At 63.5% G+C, this 17,013-nt stretch overlaps 4 protein-coding genes across 10 annotated transcripts; 2 read left to right on the top strand and 2 right to left on the bottom strand.

Moving 5' to 3' along the window:
- The first annotated feature begins 3,693 nt into the window (after positions 1 to 3,693).
- Positions 3,694 to 8,093, top strand: MFAP1 (microfibril associated protein 1). Its single transcript, XM_053954808.1, has 9 exons — positions 3,694 to 3,870; positions 3,971 to 4,190; positions 4,917 to 5,049; positions 5,352 to 5,539; positions 5,967 to 6,075; positions 6,146 to 6,306; positions 6,545 to 6,704; positions 7,175 to 7,264; positions 7,389 to 8,093. Exons 1-9 carry the CDS (start codon positions 3,792 to 3,794, stop codon positions 7,569 to 7,571), a joined length of 1,323 nt encoding a protein of 440 aa, XP_053810783.1. The 5' UTR covers positions 3,694 to 3,791; the 3' UTR covers positions 7,572 to 8,093.
- Positions 8,094 to 8,446: 353 nt separating this feature from the next.
- On the bottom strand, positions 8,447 to 9,589 carry HYPK (huntingtin interacting protein K). Its single transcript, XM_053954819.1, has 4 exons — positions 9,309 to 9,589; positions 9,075 to 9,130; positions 8,802 to 8,853; positions 8,447 to 8,610 (listed from the first exon to the last, which is right to left on the bottom strand). Exons 1-4 carry the CDS (start codon positions 9,492 to 9,494, stop codon positions 8,515 to 8,517), a joined length of 390 nt encoding a protein of 129 aa, XP_053810794.1. The 5' UTR covers positions 9,495 to 9,589; the 3' UTR covers positions 8,447 to 8,514.
- A 1,021-nt stretch (positions 9,590 to 10,610) lies between these two features.
- SERINC4 (serine incorporator 4) lies at positions 10,611 to 14,341 on the top strand. 7 transcript variants are annotated; one of them, XM_053954812.1, is made up of 12 exons: positions 10,611 to 10,690; positions 10,808 to 10,939; positions 11,366 to 11,544; positions 11,631 to 11,710; positions 11,805 to 11,898; positions 11,961 to 12,172; positions 12,465 to 12,560; positions 12,632 to 12,758; positions 12,974 to 13,046; positions 13,252 to 13,303; positions 13,387 to 13,543; positions 13,816 to 14,341. In XM_053954812.1, exons 1-12 carry the CDS (start codon positions 10,640 to 10,642, stop codon positions 14,030 to 14,032), a joined length of 1,470 nt encoding a protein of 489 aa, XP_053810787.1. In that variant the 5' UTR covers positions 10,611 to 10,639; the 3' UTR covers positions 14,033 to 14,341. The 7 variants fall into 7 exon arrangements, with proteins under 7 accessions (XP_053810787.1, XP_053810786.1, XP_053810785.1 ...); XM_053954811.1 differs by having other exon boundaries at positions 11,631 to 11,898; positions 12,465 to 12,758; XM_053954810.1 differs by having other exon boundaries at positions 10,640 to 10,939; positions 11,631 to 12,172.
- Positions 14,342 to 16,098: 1,757 nt separating this feature from the next.
- On the bottom strand, positions 16,099 to 16,811 carry SERF2 (small EDRK-rich factor 2). The gene is made up of 3 exons (XM_053954820.1): positions 16,735 to 16,811; positions 16,410 to 16,518; positions 16,099 to 16,309 (listed from the first exon to the last, which is right to left on the bottom strand). Exons 1-3 carry the CDS (start codon positions 16,739 to 16,741, stop codon positions 16,246 to 16,248), a joined length of 180 nt encoding a protein of 59 aa, XP_053810795.1. The 5' UTR covers positions 16,742 to 16,811; the 3' UTR covers positions 16,099 to 16,245.
- Positions 16,812 to 17,013: the final 202 nt, after the last annotated feature.

The raw sequence follows: 17,013 nt of genomic DNA on the forward strand, positions 1-17,013 counted from the left end.
GTCTCACTGTGGCCACAGGGGTCAAACTGCTCACTGGGGGTGGGAGAGTCCCCCACACTCCCCTTCACTGAGCACACTGTGGTGAGGCTTGGCTGCACACACAATCAACAGAAACCCACTTTCATGGAAAAATCAGGTTCATTTTTAGATTTCAGGTTGAAGAATACAACTGCCCATCTGTCCAAGCTCCCTGGGAAACAGAGCAGCATGGGGGTGCACCCCTGCCTGCAGGCACCCCAGCCTGGGGGACCTGCAGGATTGCAGGTGAAAGCAGCTAGTGAGTGGGCAATAGCAGGAAAAGGGCAGAGAGCCCACACAGAGAAACCAGCAGAGAAAAACCAAGTAACAGGGAGCAACAGCAGGCAGAAACTTTTTGACGCACCAAATCAATACCAGAAGGTTTACCCAGCACAGAGCAGCCTGCTCTGCCCTCCATGCCAGGAGAGGTGAGCCCACAGTCCCTCTGCTGCGCTGTTCAGCCTTCTCCCTGCACACATCCTCACACTCTCCCGAAGCTAAGGCTGCAGTCCCTTTCCCTGGAGTCTCCCCAGCCCATCCCCTCCCCTCCACACTGGATACTACCAGCAGGCCCTTTGGTGCCGAGGGAGCTGAGACCGCCGTGGCCCAGTCAGGATCTGAGGTCCACAGGCTCCAGCAGCTCTACTCATCTCTGACTCCCAGACAAAACATCTCACTGTAGCCACATGCAGAGACTCAGGCCCAGCCCAAACACCCTGACCTTGTCCTGTAGTACAGCTGCAGATACAAACAGCAGCTGCTCAGGGTGGGTTCTCTAACTATCTGCCTTAAGCTTTGTCAGCAGCAGTCATAATGCTGCCAAGGTATCGATCCACAGTCTAGTCTGGCTCTGCCCCTGCTCTGGGCTGCAGGACGTGCCCTTCCATCACCTGTCCTGTGACAGCACCCTGTCATCACCTGCTGTACAGGTGCAGGGATTTCCTTGCCAGCCTAAGTGCATAAGGTGCCTGTGGCACTTGGGGCGTTCCACACAAGTGACACGCACAGGAACACACGGAACACACGCACGCACGGGCAGGGAACACCAGGCTGGGAGCCCACCTGCAGCCCAGCAGTAGGAATGCCATGTGCCCACGGGCTTCAGTGGGCTGGGGAAGGGGTGCTCACAAGCACGGACACACAAACCCAGCCCAAAGATCAGCAGGTGTGGCTGGCACAGCACTGAGGGGCAGACTGGCCCATGCTCCAGGCTCATTCATGGAACAGCTGCCAGCCTTCCATGGCCTCACACCACCCCAAGAATGGGGGGCTCGGCCCCACAAAGTGTCTCCCACCCCATTGCTGCCCAGCTGCCAACTGCCAAACGCTGCAGGGCCAAGATGTCAGCAGCCGCTGCACTGGGGAAAGGGAACACGGGGCAAAGAAACTTCATGGTGAAGGGCATCTTCCTGCCATGGCCTCCAGCACCTGCAGGCACAGAACTGAGCCAGGCTTGAAGGCATTTCCCTGTTTGCCCAGGTCTTTAGTTTGGCTTCAACTGAATGAGACAGTATCTGCTTTGTGTGCAATCCTCAAGCTTCCTCTTAGCTACTCTGGCCAACTGGTCCTTCAAGTCCTGTTAAAGCTTATTCCTTGCCACATGGCACAGGACTCACCGGGTGGGAAGACACTGTGACAACCCTCAACATTAACAACATAAACAGAGAGTGGGTGCTCTGGTTGTCACCTGGGTGCAAAGGCCAGAAGCACACCAACAAACACACAGATCCATTCTTGGCCATTCCTGGCAGAGGCTGTAGGTGCTGTAAGATTATAAAGGCACTGATGCCTCAGTTGCTCAGGCAAACCACCAGCTTCATGGCATCATTTCTGCCTGCAGCAGAAATGGGTCTGTATGGAGGGCACTGCAGGGACACCCTTCCCTGGAACTAGAGCAGGGACTGAGTCAGGATGCCAGGTGCAGCCAGCCAGTGCTGCAAGGGACTGCGCCCACCTGCCCCCATGCCTGCGGCAGCCACCCCACCTGCAGCCCAGCCAGATCGTGGTCATCCAACTGGATCTGCCCAGCCCTGGCATCTCTGTTGGCCAAGGAGAGTTCCCCAGGACAGAGCCAGCCTCCATGGTGGCCTTGGGACCTCTGCAGCCACTTCTGGGACTAGACTAGGGTAGCACTGCTGCCAAAAATTTGGTCTGCTCTCCCCTAGACTGGCTGCAGGAGATGCTGCCAGAGAGACATCTCCCAGCCCAGACCAAGGACACCAAAAGAAAAACACTTCCCTGCACTCCCTTACGGATTGTGCTCCACTGCTGAGCCACAAGTTGGAAAAGCACAAGTGCCCTGGCCTTTCCTGGCTGCCAGAGCTGGCCTCACCCCACAGGGCCTCTGCCGCAGAAGCACAAGAGTACCTGCTCTGCTACTGCCAGTGAACTGTTAAAGCGTGGCTCAGCCCCCCTGCTTCCTAAATTTCCCTGCCAGCAAGCAGATTTCATGGAAGATAAAAGAGTTTCCTCTTCCTTTCTTCGTAGAAGCCAGCAGGAGGTAGCAGAAAGTGGCAGACGTGGCTGTAGTGGCTTGTGACGCAGTTTCACCCAGCTTAAGAGAAGCGATTATCTTCTGCGGCAGGATGCGCACACAGGGACATCCCACACCAGCCACTCGCCCTGCGCTGGGAAACCTCGCACCCCTCGGAAGATGAGACGTGCAGACACAGGCAGCACCCGGCTGCTTACGGGAAACCCCCAAGAAGCAGCCGCGGCCGCAGCCTTCCCCCACAGACACTTCAGCACACCCGTGCCAGCGGGACTCCCAGGAGCTCCCCCAGCCTTGCCGTGCAGCAGGCGGAGGTGCTGCCCCACCGGCAGCAGCCGCCCTGCCGGCGCTGGCCGGCCGAGGGCTCCGGGGGCACGCGGCTGTGCAGGAGCTATTTGTCCTTGCTGCCGGGGGCTTGCTGGAGCTGGCTGGCAGCGGGCAGAGCAGGGAGACTGGGGCCACGGCTGGCTCCGGCTGTCGGGAGCAAAGGCGGACGGCCTGCTCTGCCGCGCTGCAGGGAGGAACCTGCAGCAGCCACGGCCACTAGCCTCCAGGGCCACCTAGCCCCCGCTGTGCCCCGAGCTGGCAGCGGGCACAGCACAGAGCCACAGCCCCACTGTGCACCACAGCGAGCAGCGGCTCTCTCAGGCTGTGCCGGGGCAATTCGGCACGGGAATTTGCCAAACGCAGGACGTTTCCCCCGGCTCAGTGAGTTACGGCTGGCCCTGAGCGCTCCGTTCCGGCAGCTGCCGGCTCAGATCCAGCCCCGCAGGGAGGGCGGGCGGCAGCGGGGACGGCCGGGCCTGCAGAGTCCCAGCGCCGTTTAGACACGGCCGGAGGCGCCGGGCGAGTCGCACCCCGGGCGAGCGGCAGAGCCCTATCGCGGCGCCGCCCGGTGCCCCCGCCGTCCGATGGCCGCTCGGGCGGTGCCTCGCCCTGACGCCCCTCCGGGGGGAAACCCGCATCGTGCGGGAGGGAACGGCACCTCTCCCGGCCGAAGGCGGATGGCGAAACGACCGGAGACACCCCCTGCCAGCCAGCCCCAGGGCCCGGAGCACCCCGCGCCGGGCCGAAACGTATCCATGGCAGAAGGGTGCGAACCCCGCTCCCGTGCCCTCGGCAGCGACCCCGGACCCAACGCCACTTCCGGCCCCGGCACGGTCCCGGTCGCGGCGGAAGCGGCAGAGGTTCCGGTTCCGGGTGAGCTCTCGAGGCGCCGTTGTCAGCGGCTCCGCTCGGCTCCGCTCGGCCCGGCCCGGCCCGGCCTCCGCCTGCCGCCACCATGTCGGTCCCCAGCGCCCTCATGAAGCAGCCACCGATCCAGTCCACGGCGGGCGCCGTGCCCGTCCGCAACGAGAAGGGTGAGCTGGGGGCCCTGGGCTCGGCGGGGTGGCCGGATGGGCGCGGGGCCGGGGCCGGGGCGCGGGGCCCAGACCCCCATTGACGGCCCGGCGCCCGCAGGCGAACTGTCCATGGAGAAGGTGAAGGTGAAGCGGTACGTGTCGGGCAAGCGGCCCGACTATGCACCCATGGAGTCCTCGGAGGAGGAGGACGAGGAGTTCCAATTCATCAAGAAGGCAAAGGAGCAAGAGGTCGAGCCCGAGGAACAGGAGGAGGAACTGGCCAACGACCCCCGGCTCCGGCGCCTCCAGAACCGCATCGCCGAGGACGTGGAGGAGCGGTGAGTGCTGGGTCAGGCAAGAGCTGAGCCCCCTTTGCCTGTCTGGGGCCGAGGGCCTGGGACTGCACTACACGGAGAAACTGCACAGGGCAGGAGCTGGGAGCATTGTCCAGGCAGTGCAGGAGCGTTTGTGACTTCTCATATCCACGCTGCACCGTGCCTTGGGCTGCTTTCCAGCCGGGAGCCAGCCAGGCACAGCCCATGTCCAGGTGTGTTTGGGTGGATGGTGGAAAAAACAGGCACCAATCCAGAAATTAGAGCAGCGTGCTGAGGCTCAGGGTAGCGAGGCAGGATGGTGTCTCATGAAGTGCACTCTGGGCAGCCCGTGGCCTCCCAGCTCAGTTGGTGAGGGTGATGAGAGCCTCCACCACGTTGCCCATGTGCTCGCGCAGGCTGCGCTCCGCTGCAGCCCGCGATATTTCCATCTCCGTCACCTGCAGAAAAACACCACTGAATGCTGTTTGCCTCCCGTGGAGCTGCTGTTGGTTTTGTTTCCACTAACAAGGAGTCTTCTCATTGGAAACTCCATTCTTCCTTGAAGTATGCACAGGGAAAAGCTGGCAGTGCCCAGCCACTGTGGCCTCCTGAGAGAGAACGTATCAGTTCTGGCCGTGTTTGGCAGTCCCAGTGCTTACCGTGGCCTTACTAGAAGTAATTTGTGAACAGTCACTTTCCTGCAGCCCCCTTACGTTCCAAGTGCCGTGCGTTGACTGGGGTCTCCTGCAGGTTGGCAAGACACCGCAAAATCGTGGAACCTGAAGTGGTTGGAGAAAGCGATTCAGAAGTGGAGGGGGGAGAAGCTTGGCGCCTGGAACGGGAGGACACCAGTGAAGAGGAAGAGGAAGAGATCGATGATGAGGTGTGTTTGCAGAGCCAGATAATGGGCCTAGGAAAGCTGGAAGGGCACAGGCTGGAACTGCCCTTTGCATGGAGATGTGGGCTGTCTGATGTATCTGGACAAGTGTCACACCTAGCCATGACTTAACTGTGGTAGGTTACCATCCTCTGGCGTGGAACAGGACACTGGGGGAGGCCACGCCACGTCCAGAGAGGCAGGTGCATCTCCTCAAAGCCAACACTCAGACATGACATGTGTTTCACAGGAGAGAGAGAAGTGGTAGCAGGGCAGGCCTCTGACTGCTCCGTGCTTGTCCCCATTAGGAGATCGAGCGTCGGCGTGGGATGATGCGTCAGCGAGCACAGGAGAGGAAAACTGAGGAGATGGAAGTGATGGAGTTGGAAGATGAGGGTCGGTCTGGAGAAGAGTCTGAGTCAGAATCTGAGTATGAGGAGTACACGGACAGCGAAGATGAAATGGAGCCACGTCTCAAACCGGTCTTTATTCGCAAGTAGGTGATGGAAATACGTGGGCTGGTTCTGGATCGTGGTAGTCAGAAGCTGGGGCCCAAGGAGACCTTGCTGCCATGGTCTCTTCTCACTGTGAGAAGCCATTGACCTCCTTGGGGTGGGATGGGATGGTCACAGCCTGGCAGGGCACAGCTAGGGAGCAAGGAGCAATCCCTGCACCCGCAGCCCCATATCAGTTGCATTGGGTTGCTGTGGCATCAGGCTGTGGAGTCTGACCAGAGCTCTTGGGCAAGGGCCATATGGTGGCAAAAGGACGTGGTAGTCCCCAGAAAGTGGAGAGTCCCGGGACTTGACCTGTCCTTAGAGAGGGCAAAGGCTGAAAGCAGCTGCAGTGTGGGAGCCAGTGAGAGGCTGAGCGACTGCACTGGCTCGTGGGAGGGCTGAAGGCTGTCATGGCCCTGCTCTCAGGAAGGACCGGATCACAGTCCAGGAGAGAGAAGCAGAAGCTCTGAAGCAGAAGGAGCTGGAGCAGGAGGCAAAGAGGATGGCAGAAGAGAGGCGCAAGTACACGCTTAAGGTACGGAGGGGTGGGCTGGGGGCCGGAGGGGGCAGCCACTGCAGCAAGCTTAGCTTGGACCTCACTGCAGATTGTAGAAGAGGAAGCAAAGAAGGAGCTGGAGGAGAACAAGCGCTCACTGGCAGCACTGGATGCACTCGATACAGATGATGAGAATGATGAGGAGGAGTATGAGGCCTGGAAAGTACGTGAGCTGAAGCGTATCAAACGAGACCGCGAAGAACGAGAAGCGTAAGTATTGTCTCGTAGACCAGAGGCTGAGAGCCCAGAGGCAGCTAAAGCACCTTTTCCTCAGGCTGCCCTTTAGCAGCAGGGTCCCAGGAATGCCCAGAGCCCCTCCTGCCCACGTTTGGGGTGCTTTTGCTCCCTAGCAGTAAATGTGTAAGCTCTCAGGTGGTAGCTGGTGACAGCCTCTCTCCCAGGAGATGCTGTGGGGACACAGGGTCTCAGGAGCTTCTCTCCCACCCAGCATGGAGAAGGAGAAGGCAGAGATCGAGCGTATGCGGAACCTGACAGAGGAGGAGCGCCGTGCTGAGCTCCGGGCCAATGGCAAAGTCATCACCAACAAGGCAGTAAAGGGCAAATACAAATTCCTGCAGAAGTACTACCACCGCGGCGCCTTCTTCATGGTGAGTGTGCTTAGGGCCAGGCCCGGCTGCACCGGCTGCAGGTGTGAGACCGCAGGGCCACCTTTTCCCTGTGGGGAGCCTCCCCTCTCCCACGGTGCCCTGGGGCTGGGGGTGCTCTGGGACAAAAGCCAACCCTCAGAGGCAGCATGGGGCTGAAGCTGACCCAGAGTGACCTCACCAGAGCGTGTCAGGTTAGGGGTTCCCAGTTGAAATGGAGCTGAAGCTGCAGAGCTGTCCCTAGGCTGGTGTTTGGGCTGACAGACCCAGCCAGAACCAAGTCAGCTCTGGATGGGCCACTGGAGAAGCACCCCAGGGAACAATGCTCACATCCCCCACTCCAGCAGGAGTTAATAGGGCTGCAAGTACTGTGGCAGCCCTGGCAGAGCAGCAATATGACCTTCAGGCAGCTTCCCCCACTGCTGCCAAGACTGCTGGAACCTTTTTGGCTGATAAAATGTGTCCTCCTGCAGGATGAGGATGAGGAGGTGTACAAGAGGGACTTCAGTGCTCCAACCCTTGAGGATCACTTCAACAAGACCATCCTGCCCAAAGTCATGCAGGTGGGTGTCATGCTGGCAGAGGGTGCCCAGCCCATATGCCTGGGGGTGGAAGTTCTGGGCAGGAGGGAGGAGCTGGTCCTGCTTCCCCTCTGAACAGCTGCTCACAAGTTCTTCTGCTCCCCAGGTCAAGAACTTCGGGCGCTCAGGGCGGACAAAGTACACGCACTTGGTGGACCAGGACACCACCTCCTTTGACTCTGCCTGGGGCCAGGAGAGTGCACAGAACACCAAGTTCTTTAAGCAGAAGGCAGCGGGAGTGCGGGATGTCTTTGAGAGACCTTCGGCCAAGAAACGAAAAACGACCTAAGAGCGTGGGCCGGAGGGTCTGGTGTGGCTGATGCTGGCAGGAGGGCGCTGCTCTGCCAGCTGCCAGAGCCTGGGCAGGGCCAGAAGGGACATGTTCCAGGACTCCTGTGGTGGCAAGCCCTTCCCCTGCCTGTACCATGCCTACCCTGATGAAGTGTCCCACTCCCTGTGCTGAGCAGACCCGATGGGTTCCTTGCCCACGCAACGTGGAGGATGATGGCCTGTGGTGCTGGCCAGGCTGGTGGCCACACTATGTCCCAGCAACAGCCACTGTGGAGCCTTGGCAGTGTCTGGAACATTGCAGCACCACCCCTGGCTCCAGCACATCCACTTCTGGAAGAATTACAGGACTTTTGCACCTCTCTGGTTTAAAACCCCTTGCTTGTACTGTCCCTGGTGTCAGTCTGGGCCTTGTTTTGAGGTGGTCAGTGGTGACCCTCTCTCCTTACCATGGTCCTGCAGGATTTGGCTTTTCTACCTGTGTGGGGTGGGAGGGTTTGATTAAAGATTCGATTTTCTTACACACTCTGGCCCCATTCTTCTTCAAGACATGGCCATCCTGTTCTGTGCCTGCCTTGTGAGCCAGGGTGAGCTGGGGCAGCACAGGAGGCACCAGCCTGGGCAGGGCATGCATGATCAGCTGTCACCACTGCCTCAGGCCTGTGCCTGTCCAGCCTGTGCTGCCCCAGGGGCAGAGATTAAAAGAGGGGAGAACAGCACATCTCAGTGCTCAGGCAGGTCACCTTGTCCTGCTCTAGTCACGGGGGTGCCCAGCTGGCACTGCCAACACAATGCCACATGACTGGGCCCACTTGTGGGTACCATGCACTCAGGGCCAGGGGCATGTGCTCAGCACTGTGTAGACCACAAAGACAGCCCAGTCCCACCAGTGCCTTTATTGGTATGGCAGGAGGCCCGTGCCCAGCAGCCCATGGCCTCCCAGCTCAGTTGGTGAGGGTGATGAGAGCCTCCACCACGTTGCCCATGTGCTCGCGCAGGCTGCGCTCCGCTGCGGCCCGCGATATTTCCATCTCCGTCATCTGCAGAAAAACAGCCACGGCCCCGTACAGCACCCGCAGGGCCCTGCGGGCTGGGGCAGTGGGGAACACCCACCCCTGGGGACACCGGACCGGCCTCAGGGCAGGCACGCACCGGCCTCCTCCGTGGGTGCAGTTTTGCACCCACGATTTGGGACGTGTCACAGGCTGCTTGGGGTCCCACCCCTACTCACAATCAGCTCTAGATCCTCCTTCTTGATGGTCACTTTCGCCAGTTCTTTCTCCCTACGACAAGAGATGGACAAGCCTCCGGTGACCAACAGTCCCCGCTGGCCACTGCCCCGGTGCTCCCTCGGCCGCGAGGTGGGCAGGAGCGACCCCTGGCATGGGGCGTGGGGCTGGGGAAGGGCCGGGATGGCAGACAGGGAAGCAGATGCCTGGGTCGTGTCCCGAGCGGTGACAAGTAGCAAGACAGGCACTGCCCCGGAGCGAGCGCGGACGATTACCTCTCCTGCTTGGCTTTCTGCTCCCGGGACCTGCGGTCTCCGATCACCGACATAGCCTGCCAGAAGGAGCGCGGTCACCCCGCTGCGCGGCACCGGGCGGGTCAGCGCCACGCCGGCGGCACGGGCACCGGCACCGGGACGGGCGTGCAGGCGCGGTGGTCAGCACCCGGCTCGGCCCCCCTGCGGGCAGCGCCCGGCCTCCCACCCTGGCCCGGTCCCGTCCCGCCGCCGCACCGTCTCCAGGTTGGAGCTCTGGATCTCCTTCTCCTCCGCGTAGTCCGTGACGCGCTCCAGGTCCGCCGCGCCGCTATCGTGCTTCCGCGGCTTCTCGGCCGCGCGACCGCCAGCCCCATCGCTGCCGCCGCCGGAGCCGTTCGGCTCCGTCTCCAGCTCCAGCTCCACATCGCCCTCCGCCGCCATGCCGCCGCCGCCGCGGCCCGCTTCCGGTCACGTGCGCCGCCAGCGGAGGCGGCGAGCGGCGCGCGCCGCCAGAGCCGAGCGCGGTGGGGGCCAGCCGCAGGCCCGGCCCCGCCGAGCGGGCACGGCCAGCGCTCCCGGGGCTCCGGGCAGGTCGGAGCTAGCAGTGCCGGCACTCCCGGGCTTTCGGGCCGCTCGACAGCAGCGGGCCGCCGGCGCTGCCGAGGCGCGGAGCCAGGCCGGGCGGGCGCGGCCCCGCCGCTGCCCGCGAGTGCCCGCTGGCGGTACACCGGGACTGCCAGGTCAGGACCCCGATGTGGCTCCCACCGCCGCCACACGGATGGTCGGACGAGGCAGGCCGCAGCGGGGCCCTGGCCAGGTTCCCGGGCGCTGCCGGAGGCGGCCGGGCTGTGGCCGTGCTCCCCGGTGCCCCGGTGCCGGAGCCCGTACCGCAGCGCGGCCCCCGCTGCCGCGGGCACAGGCGGGCCCGCCCCCGCCGCTCCGTTCGCGCACGCGTCTCACATGTCACCCACCGGCGCAGTGGGGACACCGCGTCCCTCGGGCCGGGCCGGGCCCCGCACCCTGTGTGGTAGCGGGGACACGGGGGATCTGAGCCGCCACCGCTGCAGCCGCGGCCCCGGCACCCGCCGTGGCTCATGGCTCTGCCAGCACAAAGCCTCAATGGAGCAGCTGAAGAAAGGTGATGCCAGCACCAGCGGCATCCCCCTGCTTGTCCCCAGCTCGTGCCCCCGCTGCGGCATGCTGCGACCCGCTGGATGTGCTTCATGCCGTCCCGCTACCCAGCGAGGCCCCTCGGGTGCCTCTGTGCCAGGGGCTGCTCCAGCCTCCAGTAAACTCCACGTCCCGCAGCCCCTCCAGACAGCTGTGTGGTGCTGCTCTGGGATCAGGCAGACCCCACGTGCCCCTCATGTAAGCTCACGTCCCGGCCACCTGCCAGGGCCTCACCCTGCCCGAGGGACCGGGGTCTGGGCAGGGATGCCCACGGCCAGGAGTCACTGGACAGTGCCCACTGAGCACCCCAGAGGCGGCTGCCTGGAGGGAACAGCGAGCAGATGGCAGGGCGGGCCGAGCTGACAATCCCCTAATCCCATCAACGCCGCGGGGGCTGAGCAGAGCCGAGCTGGGCCATGGCGGGCACAGCGGCACGGGGGCACCTCCTGCACCCGCTGCTTTTCCAGGTGGGACTTGGGGTCTGGCAGGGCTGGGAGCGAGGCTGGGTGGGTTGGGTGTGCTGGGCCAGGCTGAGGAGCAGTGCTGGTCCCCTGGGATCCCCCACTGACCGTGCCCCTCCCCAGCTCTGCTGCGGTTGTCATGGGCTCCGCGTGTCCACGAGCACACGTATCCTCTACACGCTCCTGCATGTCCTGGCCTCTGCTGTGTGCTGCCTCATGCTGTCCCGCACTGTGGCCCAGGCTATCACGGAGAAGGTGATAGAGGGAACTGGGACACCCAGGGAGTATTGGGGGTCCCAAGGGTGCTGGGGTTCTCAAGGGTACCATGAGTTCTGGGGGTACTGGGGTGCCAGGCATGTCAGGGCATCCAGGGGAGCACTGGGCTTGCCAGAACTGCCATGGGCGTCAGGAGTACTGGGATTCTGAGGATACTGGGATAGTGACAGGGCTGCTGGGAGTGCCAAGGGTGCTGGAGGTGCCAAGGGGGAAGGGGTGCCAGAGATACCAGAGATGCAGGATTTGCTTGGCATGCTGGGGGTCCCAACAGTCCCAGGGTACTGCGAAAGGTATTGGGAAATGGTGGGAATATCGAAAGTTTGGATGTGCTGGATGCCATGGGCACTGGGGGGTGATGGGTGGACACACCAGCAGCCCTGTCCCATCAACCACTGTGCCTGCCAGGTGCCCTTCTCAGTGGTGCTGTGCCAACACCTGCCCGGGGGCACGGACTGCGAGCAGCTGGTGGGCTCCTCGGCCGTGTACCGGGTCTGTTTTGGCACTGCCTGCTTCCACCTGGCACAGGCTGCCCTGCTGCTCAACGTGCGCTCCAGCTCTGACTGCCGTGCGCAGCTCCACAATGGGTAAGGACGGGCCATGGGGCTGGGACAGGCTGTCCTGGGGTGGGGCTGCCAGAGGCTCTGTCCTGCTGACATTAACTGCCCTGCAGGTTCTGGCTCCTGAAACTGCTGGTGCTGGTGGGCCTCTGGGCCGCAAGCTTCTTCATCCCTGAGGACAACTTCATCCAAGGTGTGTCCCCCACCCTATCCGAGCTGGCACCCTGGGCACCCCTTTTGGCCCCCACTTGCCCTGTGCCATCTCTACCTCTGTCCTCTTCCCCCAGCCTGGCACTACACAGGTGTCTGCGGTGGCTTCGCCTTCATCCTCATCCAGCTGGTGCTGATCACAGCCTTTGCACACACCTGGAACAAGAACTGGTGAGTGCTGGGGTGCCGGGTGGGTACGTGCGCACTGTCACTGCTCATCCACTCTTCCGCAGGCTGACAGGCGCTGCACAGGACAAGCGCTGGTATCTGGCCGTGCTGCTGGCCACGGCCACCTTCTACACCCTTGCCTCTGCCGCCTTCGCCTTCCTCTACAAGTTCTACACCCACCCAGCCGCCTGCCACCTCAACAAAGCACTGCTTGCCATCAATGGCAGCCTCTGTGGCATCATGTCTTTCATCTCCATCACACCGTGTGTGCGGCTCAGTGAGTACCAGCTCAGTCAGTACACAGCACAGCATGGTGGGGGCTGCCATGCTGCGTGGCCAGCTGTGTCCTGGGCTGGGGTGACTGTGGGCCCCAGCTCAAGGCCAGCACTTGGGCACTGGAGGAGAACCCAGTTCCCCAGGGTTCCCCACTGGCCCTTCCTATACTTTGGCACAAGGCATTGGACTGGGCGAGTGGCAGGAGGGGACAGCCCAGGGCCCACTCAGAGCCGCACCCACCAGCTCATGTTACTCCAGGAACTCCAGTAACACCTCTATCCCCACCCTTGCAGAGCAGCCGCGCTCAGGGCTGCTGCAGTCCTCAATCATCAGCTGCTATGTGATGTACCTCACCTTCTCCGCACTGTCCAGCCGCCCTCCAGAGAGAGGTGGGTGTCCCTGTCCACCACCAGCAGTCCCCGCCGCGATGCATGCCCTTCTCACCTCCACCTCCCTGCAGTGCTGTACCAGGGGCAGAACCTCACTGTCTGCTTCCCGGGGGTCCGGCAGGATGAGCTGCAGACAGAGGACACCACCGTGGCCGTGCTGGGCGCTGCCATCATGTACGCCTGCGTGCTCTTCGCATGGTGCGTGCACCCTGCCGGGCGCAGCCGGCCCACCCGGCACCACCTGGCAGCCAGGGGTGTCCCGAGGGGTGGCAGGACAAGAGCAGGTGGGGCATTGGTGGGTGGACAGGGGCAGCGCAGCAGAGCTCCTGTTGGGAATCCATGGGGCAGGCTGGGAGCCTAGCACAGGGTGATGGGTGCCTGTGTTATCATTTCTGCCTCTCTCTTGGGCACAGCAATGAAGCCTCGTACCTCGCTGAGGTCTTTGGGCCCCTCTGGATGGTCAAAGTCTACAGCTTTGAGTTTAAAGTGAGTATGGATGCAGCTGTGCTCCATGTCCTCCTGCTATGGGCACCCACCACCTCAAGGCCCTGTCCCAGCCCCAGAGAGGGGCAGGTCTGTCTAGCCAAGCACAGAGGGCTGCCCACACCACCTGCCTGCCCTGGCATCAGGCAGGGCTCAGCCTGGCCATGGGGGCCACATGGTGGCTGACACCACTCTGCTCTCCCTGCAGAAACCTTCCTGTTGTTTCTGCTGCCCTGAGAAGATGGAGGAGGAGCTGAGAGGTGAGTGCAGTGACTGTATGGGAGGGAGAGTGGGCAGAGCCTGTGTCCCGGCCTGGGAGTGCCATGCCCCCACACTCCCCCAGGCACCGACCAGACGTGTGAGCAAGTAGAGGAGAGTGCCAGGGGACAGTTCATCATCCAGGATGAGCAGGACCGGGTGGTTTACAGCTATTCAGCTTTCCACTTTGTCTTCTTCCTTGCCTCGCTCTATGTTATGATGACACTCACCAACTGGTTCAGGTAGGGCTCTGTGCTGCTGCCCAGCCCTCCCTGCTCTCACTCCAAATCTCTGTGCCCTGATGACATCACCGAGCTGGCATCTGCTGTGCCCACAGACCTGCACTGCTCCAGTGGCAGCTGTGCAGTGCAGCAAGAAGGGCTGGAGGGCCCATGGAAGGGACATGCCCAGGGGCACATGGCCACTGGGACAGGGTGATCTGGTGGCTGCAGCTGGCACTGGAACTCCCTGTGTTGGCATCTTCTGGGTACCCAGTCCTGCCCTCTCCCACCAGCTATGAGAATGCAGTGCTGGAGACCACCTTCACACATGGCAGCTGGTCAGCCTTCTGGGTGAAGGTGTCCTCGTGCTGGGCTTGTGTCCTGCTCTACCTGTGGCTGCTGCTGAGCCCCTTCTGCCTCCATGGCTCCCCACAGCACCGACACAGCAGTACAGGGCCACGCATCGTGCGGCGCCGACGTGCTCCACAGCGCATCAACATCTCCACATAGTCCCTGCCAGGACAAACTGCACCCAGGGCTGGTCCCTGCTGTGCCCCGTGCCTGTGCCCTAGTCCTGCCTCCTGGCCTCCCCTGATGCCCTGTCCCAGGAGACAGCAGCACCTGAGAGCCTGAGGAGAACATGGGGGGTGGATGCTCCCAGGGATACCCAAAAGGCCAGAGCCAGCTGGTGGCAGGTGCTCAGCCTGCAGCCTGGTTGCCCTGGCCTCACTGGGTGCAGTGGGGGAGCAGGGCTCTGCCCTGGCTGTCACTGCCGTGGCGCATTCACTGTAAATACCTGCTTCAATACATTTTTATATAAAACTGTGAACTGAGCCCGTGTCATTGCCCTGTGCAGACAGACTGCTGCCGTGGGGATGGAGGGAGGGGGTGCCAGCCCTGTGAAACACCCCGAGTCAGCAGCACTGCTGCAAGTGCCCACAGAGCCTGGCCTGGATGGGGGGTTCTGCCAGACCCCTGTGCTGCAGGCAGTGCAGGCTGTCCTCTGGGGAAACAATGCCTTGCTCATGCCTGCTGCAAGCACAGGCCACTGGGCAGCCTGCCACAGCCACTGGCACGGCCCTCTGGGCCCTTCGCTGGCAACTGCTGCAACACCATGTGTCCTTGGGGCTCCCCAGATACCCCAGCCAGGGCAGATGCACAGGAGAAGGGCTTGAGTGTTCCTCCTAGCAGGGCTGGACTTCCAGATCAAGCTGCTGCTGGTGGATGGGGAGTAACTCACAGACCTGGGACATGGCTGGGCAGGAGAGGTGTGAGCACAGGGCCAGTAGGCCTGGGGCTGTGGCAGGGCTCCAGCAGCAGCCCCACAGCAGCCAGTCACCGCACCAGTGGTGGTGACAGCCCCAGCAGTTGGTACTGGACCATCACCCAGCCCTGCTTCCGCAAAGCCCATGGCGTGCTGCTCCTCTACATCATCAGCTCCCTGAGCAGCTTCCTCAGTATCTGCCAGTGGATTGAGGACATCAAGGTGGGAAGGGTCCAAGAGACACTCAGGCCCCAGGAGCCTTGAGGCTTTCAGGGAGGTGGGATGTGCTGTGCCCCAACCTGTCCTGGGGAACAGGAATGTGGCAGGCAGGAGCTGGGCTACTGCCAGGCAAGGCTCCCCCCCCCCAGGAAAAGTGAGAGTGCTTCCCACAACCTTTTATATTTTCTTGGTGTTTCTGTCAGGCCTAGAACTGCATTTGGCTCCCAGGTTCAGCACAGGCATGATGCGAGAGAGCCATTGTGGCCATAGGCTGCCAGCCCCAGAGAGCCCCATGCCACCCTTCTGTCCTGCAGTCGAGCAGTCACAGCCATTGATGCTGGTGGGGAACAAGATGGACCTGCGGCCTGGCAGAGGGGGTCCACACAGAGCAGAGGCAGCTGGCCATGCTGAGCAGCAGCTCCTCAGGGCCCCCGGGATAACCAGGGACCCACTGCCAGCCCCAGGCCCGCGGCTGCCTGTTCCGCGAGACCAGCGCCAAGGACGGCACCGGCGCGGTGGAAGGCGGCGCTGCATCTGGCTCGGTGAGGAGCCCAGGCTGCCGCGGGACCCGCCGCCGTGCTGCCGGAGGCGGCTGACGCCACTGTAACGGCCCCGCAGGGCGGTGAAAAGGCCGATCGGCACCGGCCTCAGCACTGCGCTGGACCCCGCCGCCCCCCGGACGGCTCGGCGCTGCTGCCGGACGGGCAGCTGCAGCTGGGCCCGCCCCGGCCGTGCCGCAGCGCGGCTCTCCCGCGGTGCGCAGGCCCGGCCGCCATCTCCTACCGCCGCCCTCCGAGCGGCCCCGAGCCCCGGCGGCGCTCCGGCGCCATGCCGCCCAGCCGCGCTCCGAGCGGCTCCCAGCTCTCCCACCCGCCCCGGGGCGCCCGGCCCTCAGCCCCCGCGCCGATCCCCGGGTGCTGCCCCCCAAGGACCGCCCAGGCCCGACCCCACCTTTGTTCCTCACCGTCAAGATGCCGCCGCTTGACTCCGCCACGGCCGCGCTCGGTCCTTCTCTCCGCGGACGCGATTGCTCCGCCGGCAATACCCGTGCTCGCCCACCCCCCGCCCGGCGCACGGACGAGCAGACGCAGCGTGCAGGGCTCCACAGCTACTTTAATAGGGGACGGCGCCGCGGGGCGCGGGGCGATGCCGGAGATCCCGGCGGGACCCGGCCTGGGGCGGTGCGGGGCATCCTGCCGGCGGGACCGGCCCTGGGGCGGCAGCCCGGCGCGGCCGCCCGCTACTTGTTGCCCTCCTTCTTCTCGTCGGCCTTCTTCTGCTTCTGCTGCATGATCTCCGAGTCCCTGCGGGGAGCGCGGCGGGGCTGGCGGCGGGGCCGGCACCGCCGCGGGGCGGGAGCAGGGAGCGGGGCAGGGGAAGCCGGCGGGCCGGCCCGGCGCTCACCTCTGCTTGCGGGCGGCAGCCGAGAGCCCGTCGTCCCGCCGCTTGCCCTTGCCCGAGTCGCTCTGCTTCTTCAGGTTCTTCTGCCGAGCCAGTTCGCGCTGGTTCCCGCCTGCCAGAGCGCGGCCGCCTCAGCGCAGCCCGGCCCCGCTTACCGGCCGCGGCGCCACCCCCCCATACCCCGGCCCGGCCACTACCCGCAGGCCGGGTCCCGGCGCATGGCCCCTGACCCCGGCCCCACCGCACTCCTGGGTCCCAGAACAGCCTCCCACCACACTTGTTAGCCCCAGCCCCCTTTCCTTCCTTCCTTCCTTCCCCCCTAACTCACGGGTCATGGCGCCGCTCCCTCCCACCTCCACTCCACCGCCACGTCCCGCACTGACCCCCCCCACGCCCCGCCCCGCGCCAAGCTTTAAGGGCCGCCACAGCCAATCATTGCGCCGATCCATCCCCCGCTGCACTCCCATTGGCCCGTCTCTCCGGCAAGGCCCCGCCTGATTGGCCGCGGGCTATGGCCTCCCTTCTGCCGGCGGGGGCGAAAAAGCCGGAAGGTTGGGCGCACGCGCCGCAGCCGCCTCCGCGCGACAGGATGCGGGGCGTGGGGGAA

The sequence above is a fragment of the Vidua chalybeata genome, chromosome 13 (assembly GCF_026979565.1).
Source record: "Vidua chalybeata isolate OUT-0048 chromosome 13, bVidCha1 merged haplotype, whole genome shotgun sequence".
NCBI lineage: Eukaryota > Metazoa > Chordata > Aves > Passeriformes > Viduidae > Vidua > Vidua chalybeata.